The sequence below is a fragment of the Morone saxatilis genome, unplaced genomic scaffold (assembly GCF_004916995.1).
Source record: "Morone saxatilis isolate NCDOM2014 unplaced genomic scaffold, NCSU_SB_2.0 Contig4, whole genome shotgun sequence".
Taxonomy (NCBI): Eukaryota; Metazoa; Chordata; class Actinopteri; family Moronidae; genus Morone; species Morone saxatilis.
In genome coordinates this window covers 5300529-5308704 of record NW_023339984.1, presented here as the reverse complement: position 1 = coordinate 5308704, position 8176 = coordinate 5300529, and the positions used below count along the sequence as shown (strand labels likewise).

At 43.4% G+C, this 8176-nt stretch overlaps 2 protein-coding genes across 8 annotated transcripts in view; one reads left to right on the top strand and one right to left on the bottom strand.

Annotated features, from left to right (window-relative positions):
* The window catches only part of LOC118338083 (PC-esterase domain-containing protein 1A-like), a 5561-nt gene extending 3455 nt beyond the window's left edge, over positions 1 to 2106 (top strand). Inside the window, exons 6-9 of the mRNA XM_035675265.1 lie at positions 355 to 601; positions 742 to 786; positions 987 to 1193; positions 1311 to 2106. Of these exons, the coding sequence (XP_035531158.1) occupies positions 355 to 601; positions 742 to 786; positions 987 to 1193; positions 1311 to 1459 (648 nt within the window). The 3' untranslated portion in view covers positions 1460 to 2106. The remainder of the gene's footprint in view (positions 1 to 354; positions 602 to 741; positions 787 to 986; positions 1194 to 1310) is intronic.
* Positions 2107 to 2258: 152 nt separating this feature from the next.
* The window catches only part of LOC118338081 (dynactin subunit 1-like), a 13083-nt gene continuing 7165 nt past the window's right edge, over positions 2259 to 8176 (bottom strand). For 5 of the 7 annotated variants that reach the window (XM_035675257.1, XM_035675260.1, XM_035675259.1 and 2 more), the window contains 18 exons: positions 8046 to 8150; positions 7613 to 7804; positions 7397 to 7510; positions 7139 to 7291; positions 6838 to 6998; positions 6080 to 6248; positions 5757 to 5825; positions 5296 to 5508; positions 4958 to 5119; positions 4550 to 4681; positions 4298 to 4423; positions 4023 to 4165; positions 3741 to 3907; positions 3400 to 3521; positions 3129 to 3324; positions 2962 to 3035; positions 2778 to 2867; positions 2259 to 2679 (listed from right to left, as the gene is read on the bottom strand). In XM_035675257.1, the coding sequence (XP_035531150.1) occupies positions 2542 to 2679; positions 2778 to 2867; positions 2962 to 3035; positions 3129 to 3324; positions 3400 to 3521; positions 3741 to 3907; positions 4023 to 4165; positions 4298 to 4423; positions 4550 to 4681; positions 4958 to 5119; positions 5296 to 5508; positions 5757 to 5825; positions 6080 to 6248; positions 6838 to 6998; positions 7139 to 7291; positions 7397 to 7510; positions 7613 to 7804; positions 8046 to 8150 (2526 nt within the window). In that variant the 3' untranslated portion in view covers positions 2259 to 2541. The remainder of the gene's footprint in view (positions 2680 to 2777; positions 2868 to 2961; positions 3036 to 3128; positions 3325 to 3399; positions 3522 to 3740; positions 3908 to 4022; positions 4166 to 4297; positions 4424 to 4549; positions 4682 to 4957; positions 5120 to 5295; positions 5509 to 5756; positions 5826 to 6079; positions 6249 to 6837; positions 6999 to 7138; positions 7292 to 7396; positions 7511 to 7612; positions 7805 to 8045; positions 8151 to 8176) is intronic. The other 2 variants (XM_035675264.1, XM_035675258.1) reach the window with 1 other exon arrangement.

Genomic DNA, 8176 nt, shown 5'->3' with positions numbered 1-8176 from the left:
TTAATTTAATTCAATTCTATTTTATTTTGTATAGCGCCAATTCATAACAGAAGTTATCTCAGGACACTTTTCAAATAGAGCAGGTCTAGACTGAACTCTTTATAAAATGTGAGGTGGTTGTTACATTTCTTGACTGAGTCGTTCATATTGAGTTTACTGTGTTCACAACATACAGACAACAGGAGATTTGTGTCATTTGTGCCTGTGGAGTTTACACTAGTCAGTTAGTAAAGTGGGTTGCATCCCTAGAAATTAAGAACTTCTTAAAGACCATAGTAATGTGTATTTTGTATCCAATATATATATATATATATACGCTTTGTGTGTTGGTTCTCCCTCCCTCTTTCACCTCAGATTGAACACAGGGCCTCTCAGCTGCGTCAGGATGTGATTGAGGCTAATTTCTATAGTGGGACTCTGGCTGACGCCTACGGGATGGATGTGCTGGACCTCCATTACCAGTTCCGCTTCTTCCTGCAACACCGCACAAAGGATGGAGTCCACTGGAACGCTCTCGCCCACCGCAGGATAACCTTTCTGCTGTTGCAGCACAGTGCACAGGCCTGGGGTGTCGTCATGCCCTGTCCATTGACTACTGTTGGTGAGGAAGACAACACACAACCACACACAGGAGTAAATTATACAGCCCCACTCTAAGATGGGACTTGTTATTTAGGCTTACTGCACTAATGGCCTTTGTTTAAATTAGATTGACATTTTGTTCTTTTTTTTTTTTTTTAGAGCAAACAGAGTTTACTGAACAGCAGCACGGAACCAAACGTGCAGGTAAGACATCAGATGACGACAGTGTGTTGATTAGGATTATTGCTATTGATGGATTAATAAAGGGCAAGCAAATATGGGTGAAATAAAACACAATGACCGTATGACCTTCTAAAATAAAGGCCCTGTACATTCGGACATGTTCTTGCATATACTTGGATGTCCATCATCGTCCCTCTATTGTCTCTGTTTCTCCGTGAAAGGCCACCCATCAAAGGAAACTTACAACAGCTACAGAGAGGAGTTCTTCAGTGATTCCTTCACTTTAGGCTACTTGAACTTCAAGGAGAACGACCCTTGGCCACAGGCATGTCACCATAAGGCTGCTGGAGCTCACAGACCCGCCTTCCCAACACTGCCTAACCTACCAGTTCACAGACATCCATATGAACATGGACAGGTTAGAAATGGTAAGTGTACAGAGCTGAACAAACAGATTAGAGAGATTAGAGCATCTGTGTTTTCTCTGATCTACTCATTGAAAATGTCTTTGAGCAGCCTATTGACATTCCCTGTGTGGTCTGCAGGTTTCAACTACAGGACTCCACAACACTTTGAGCCCTACCATGAGCACCATCATCAGCACGTGATGAGGAGCCGACACACCAGACACCACTATGCTCCGTACACCCATCACAGACACAGTCAGTACTCCCGTCACGGCCGCTACTACTGAGGCAGGGTGCGTCACGACATTCAGACATGGTCAACTGTGTTCTCTACGCCAGTCTCTTGCTTCATCTGCAGTACATTATGGTCCTCTGTGTTCTAAGGAGGAGCCGTTAATCCCCAAACTGCTTACTTTAGTTCACTCAGATTTGATTGAATTCAGCGAATGGCCTCAGACATACACATATATTGGTCCTTTTCTTATATTGTAAATTAGTTAATTACTCTTTTAGTTGTTTGAATTTTTGCACCAATAATAGATTTTAAATATATTTTTCATTTCAACGGACTTTTAATTCTGCACTTCAGATGTTAGGTGCTGTGTTCGAATTCAAAATATTTCAATGGGACTGTTTTTGACTTATTTTAAAAGGAATCACTCAAGGTTCTAAATTACTGATCCCTCTGATGTCTCTTAATGTCAAGTATGGGATAAAGATTTTGTTTCCTTTTAGGCCTTAAACACATCAACGTTCAGATCTGATTTATGCAGTCAGAGAAGTGGTAGTGAAACTTTAAAGCCAAACACATTTCAGTTAATAGGTCTGAGATTAAAACAGGATTAAAATTGGTAGACACTGGTACCCTAAACTCTTCATGAACATTTGTAAGATTGAAATGACACATTAATAAAGACTTTTTTTTTGCTCTAAAGTGAATTGCTTTTATTGTCTGACAACAAATACAAAAGATACAAAGGGGGGTGGGGACTTCAATTGTGGAAGTACAGTAAAAATGACGTGCTAGCATTCCCCTTTTCCACAAAGAGTTGGTAAAACTGGTGCATACAAAGTGTTTCAGTGATGAAAACACGACTCCATAATGTGACATTCAGGAGTCAAATCCATTTGGACTCTGTTATGGAACAGTCACACACATCAGTTTTATGTCAATATAAAGAAACGGCTGTGCCTCAGTTTTGTTAGTGCTATAATGTTAACTGCAAATATTGGATACAAGTTCCTGAGAGTAGTGAAAAGCAAAAGGGATAAATAAAGGACAACGTTTAAATGGAAGCTGGAATGAAAATAAGGAAAAGCTTTTCTTGACGTGTTGTCAATCATGGCTGTGGGCCAATGGCATGCGGTCTCAGGCCATGAGGAGGTGGTGCACTTTCTGCAACTGCTGCTGCGACAGGACGAGGCGGTGCACCTGTTCCTGTCCACGAGAGCATGGAATGGCAACACGCCCTACAAACACGGTACCGCCCTGCTTCTCTCCCTTGGCCTAGGAAAAAACACATACACAAACATGTGGTTTAATTTCTTGAACAAGCATCGAAATCTTCTGACAAGAAAAGATGAATGATTAGTGCAGCGTTTTACCTTAACAAAGGAGGAGACTGGGAATGTGGCGAAGTCAGAGGAAGCCTTTGCTCCAGGCTGATATGAGACTACATGTTCAGCTACTTCTCCCTGAAACAGAAAAGTGTCCAGATATTTGGTTTTGTATTGCGGTCAGTTTACTGTCACGCTAAGGAGAACTGATATGATTCTGAAGTTGTGTCACCTTGAGTTTATCCAGAGCATCGCTGAGGTTCTGCAGTCTAGCTGTCTGCTCCAACAGCTGGGCACTGGCAGTAACTAGAAGAAAGACAGAAAATCAACCAGTTCACTCAGCTGAGAACAACCATAAGCACACACAGGAGAGGACAGTGTAGAAACTGAGACACACACCTGCTGTCTTCCCGGTGACGTCCACCACTTTCACCTCTGAACTCAGCTTGAGCAGGGTTGCCAGCAGTTGGTCAGTCCTGCGATAGATGCCTGTGTTCAGTCCCTCTGGTGGCATGGAGCTCTCTTTGGACACTTTTGGTAGTTTGGGAGGGCAGAGTGGAGGCAGGGAGGCCAGCTGGGCTCTCATCTTCTCTGCCTGTAAGTCAAATACACTCAGGTCAGTATTACCAGGGTTTACAACAATACTACAACAACACAAACACCAGTGTACCTTGAGTCTGTTGTTTTCATTCTTAAGGTGTTTGATGCCCAGTCTCTGAGCTTCAACCTGCTGCCTGAGGAGAGGAGAGTCCACCACCTGTACTGGTCCTGCCAGGGATGGAGGCAGACCTGCTGGAGACAGAAAGGGAGAACGGGGAGAGACGTTCAATCACCATGACAACTGTGCTTCCCAATATCTGAGTGTTGTCTGGTAGGAATAATACAATTACCAACTACAGGAAGAAAACACCTCTCATTACCAGCTGGTTGAAACTGCTTCTCACAAAGTTGAATTAGAGGCTATCACACCTTTTATGAAACACAAAATGACAAAATTTCTATCTGCTTCACCTCCTGCAGATCCCTGGACTATGGAGGCAATTCCAGAAGCAGGTGGGCCTCTCAGGCCTTCAATGGTCATCTTGGACTGGTTGTTAATGCGTTGTTTCAGCTCTGCCTTCTCTGCCTCCAGCTGGTCAATATCAGCCTGCAGAGCGTCCATCGTCTCCTCAAACTCCCTGAAGATGAGGAGAGAGGAAGGTGAGCAAGCAGGAAAAGTAAGAAGAGAGAAAAAGGGGATGTGAAATCTGCCTCGTGTTCATTTCTTATGCTTCCTTCCTTATTTATTCTTACTTTTCTTTCTTCTTCAGCAGGGCGAGGTTCTCGTCCAGTTTGGTCTGAATCTTCTCCACCCGTTCATCTGCGTCTTTGGTGGACGTGTCCAGCTTCTTCTCCAGCAGGCTCAGACGCACGTTGGCCTCACTCAGCTCCTCGCCCTGGGGGAGGGAGGTACAGTTGCATTAATTAGGCCCTAGGTTGTGATGCTTTCAATTTCAAAGTGGCAGAATTATGTAGAAAGAGAGAAAGGTCAAGTGATTTTGTCAGAAGTGTTTGCTGTAGTGTGTCACCTTTATCTTGAGTGACTTCTTGAGCTCCTTGATGACCGTCTCTCTGTCTTCTAGTTTAACTCCGAGACCCTCAGCGTCAGTCATCTCGGCCCTGACGGTGGATGCTCTCATCTCAATCGGAGGAGTCTGAGGATGTGGGGGAAGTGATCAAGTAGTGAGAATTGGAACAGGGAATAAGAGACCAATTTGCTTAAATTTCACTGTCTGAAATATGCGATTCATCAATGTGAATGGTTCGAGGCACGCACATACCATAGCCTGTGGTTTGTCAGCGTCATACTCTCCTTCCTGCATGGCTGTGGCCATCTTGTTCATGGTACTGATGACAGAGCTGCAGGACTGGCGCAGACACTCTGGGCCGTTCAGGCCATGAGAGCCGTACACCTTGGGGACAAGTTTGCAGATTTAGATAATACAATAACACAGCTGCAACCTAAAATCAACCACCTATGCCTACTTGACCCAAAACAACAATACTCAGAACTAAAAAGTGTTTTCTAATCAATCCAGTGTACTTGTAACAACCTTATTATATTTAAATGCTTGATAGAACAATCCCCAACCACTACTTCACAACAAATGCCAAGAAATATTTGCAAATAACATTTGGCCAAGGTCTGGAGTATCGGGCGAATGCTGCACGATTGACAGTTGAACTACCTGCTCCACAACCTTGCAGGCAATATCTTCCATCTTGAGAGCGTTGAGCCCCTCCTGTTCTGCCAGTGAAGCAACCATCTGAGCTCCAGCTGCAGCCACTTCCTGCAGCACAGCCACCACGCGGGTCTGCTGGCGCCTGCACTCCGTCAGCGTCTCCGACACCTGCCAGTGAGACACAACATGTCAGTCAAATATTTACTGCAGATCAATCATTTCTGTGTGTGTTATTCGGTCGATGATCATCAGACAGTGTGTCAATAAATCATGCAAAGGATAATCATGTAAGACAAAAAGGAAGCGTCCGAGTTTTCTATTCTGTTTGTTTCTGTATCCTATACCTGTGGTCCAAAATTGAGAGCAGCGGGTACTCCAACTACATCTGTTCCAGGCATGCGACGGCGGATCTTCTTACAGAACTGTCTGATATCAGAGCAGGAAGTGTCCAAGTCCTTTAGAAGGACAGCGAGGCTAGAGCTCTCCTGGCCCGTGGCCAGGAACGCCCGGAGACGAGCTACCTCCACTCCCATGCATTCCAGGGCACTCTGGGTAAACTGGAGGCGAGAGGGTGGCATTGTTGAAGTTAGGAAACCTTATTACTACATTGTCATTTATGTTTTACTACCATATTTCCTCATAGGGATAAAAAATAAAAAATTTGAGATTTCTTATACATTTTTACCTTAGTAACCACATGAAAATGACTCTTTACTATTTGTAAAACAAAGTAAGAATGCAGAATTCTGTTTTAGGAATGAACCTGTGAAAAACTTTGACTAAAGCAAAACAAAGCTTGAAGTACCTTAATGTGGTCAGCCAGCTGCACTGTGCAGTTTTCAGTGTGATCTGCCAGATGGACGCTGTACAGTTGCTGGAAGACAAAACAGTGGACAAAACTTTATGTTTATGAAAAGATTATATTCAAATTCATATAAATATACTGTATATTTGGTTGATAGTAGTTGTACAATAGGCTAAGAGACTCATTTAAAGCCATCACATACTAGTTTTAAATGCATATTGGAAGATCTGAACAAATATAATAGGAAAATGTATTGATGTATCCATGTTTGATTGTGTTTATATACAACTCTTGTTTCATATAAAACCACATTCTTTTGTTACCTGATAGTACTTGATGGCCTTAGTAAGGGGTTCCACCTGAACGGTCTCATCTAGCTGATCTTTATGCAGCAGGTCGATGAAATAATCCAGAGAGCGCTCATGGAAGCTCATCTCAGAGTAGAGTGTGCCCATGCGCTTGAAAACCTCCACGCTGCAGGTATTCAGAGCCCTGGAAGCAGAGCAAGGAAGACGGAAAGAACAGATTGATTTTTCTAGTGAAATCAAATATTTCTTCATATAAAAACAAAACAATAATTCTGGTTTCATTGCCAGCAGCCAAGACGCAATTCTTTAAAATCTTCTAATAATAAGGGGGCAAGAATTTGTCGATACGATACACAACATGATACAGAGATTATGATTATATCACATATTGTGTATTATATTGTGATACTGTAAGCAAGGCGATATATTGCGTTTACTTTATTTTATTTAAATACACTTTTAGGAAAACAACATTGTGTAAAGAACAAACCACCATATGTATAAAATCGGAAAAACTGTTTTAATGAAACCAGAACAGTGAGATCTGCAGTACACAGTACCTGTAATGTCCAACATCATCTTAGTTTACAACAGTGCTATCTAGCAGTGGGAGGTTTAAATATAAAAAACAATACAGTGTTTAGAGAATCGGTACTAATAATATCACAAAACAAAATACTGCCATATGAAATTTTTAAAATATTTTCTTACACCCCTAATTATAACACTATATTTGATTTCTGACGCATTAGTGATGAAGCCGCAGTGCTTACTGTTCGTATTTGTGCAGGGTGGCCTGCAGCAGACTCAGGGAGTAGACCAGTCCTGAGGCAAAGCTGCGTTGCTCTCCCGGAGGTCCTCTGAGCCCCGTCCCCTGGGCCAAGTTCCCATTCAAGTCAAACTTCTCCTGGGCCTGTTTACTGATAAGCTCAGCCTGACAGGTAAGGGACACACACACGTAGAGAGGCATTGATTAGAGGAACAAACTAAGCACAGTGGAGTTAATAGTGATGAGGATTCAACAAAAAGATCCTTCTCACAAATGCACCTCCAAACATACACACAGCTTCATACCTTGCATATGAGCCTGGGGATGAGCAGGAGGACCAGAATACAGTCGTGATCTCCGCCATGACGGAGGAAGGAGTCCGGCATGAAGGAGGTGAGGAGGGATACCTGTCTGTTTGACTGAGCCACTTCCATCTTCCTCAGCTCCATCTCAATGGCCTAGAGAAGGACACAGATTACACACAAATGGTGGCAGAGGTGTAAAAACAGGCCAACTCCCATCAGTCATCACTCCTTGCATGATAACACACAAATGTTTCCTACCTTGGCATAAGCCTTGGTCTCTGCAAACTTAATCTTGAAGTCAAATAGCTCAGCAGGAGGCTGCTGAACTTCAGTGTTTGCATTCTGCTGGCTGATCAGCTCCCTGTTGGCCTCCTGATGCACAGGGAATGGAAAGCACAAAGCGTTAGGACATTCACTCGCACAGCGTGTACAGTCTATCCTCTGATTGTTTCCTTGAGCATCCTATCCACTCACCTGTAGCCCCGTGGTGAGCTCTCTGTATTTGCTGATGGTCTGCTGGTAATCAGCTACAGTCTCCTGCGCAGCCTCCACCCTTTTGTCAGCCTCTCGGACCTTCGCTCCACACAGGTCCAGCTGCTCCCTCAGCTCCATTTCCGTCTCCCGGGCGTTCTCCTGGAGCTCATCGTTCATCTCATTGATGGCCTCCTGTTGTTGCAGGTACAAGTTAGAGATCAGTTAATAAATATCCTTCTGTTTTTTGTTCGACCTTTGTAATAATTTTCTGGTTACATTTACCATAATGTTGGTGATGAAGTAAATAACTAATAGGATTTTACCCACAAATTTAACCCTAAAAGTAGAATCCAACTGAATAGTTGCACGGTATGAACAAGCCTGTTCTGGTGAGGAAATAGTTATAGGGAATCATAAGAGCAGCTGTACAAACCAGATCAGTGACTGTTTCTCTCAGCTCTCTGACTTTCTCCTCCAGGTCGAGGTTCCTCTCCGTCAGGGTTTCCACCATCTCCTCTGACCCCAGAGCAGCATCCACCTGGTATATATACACACACACACACA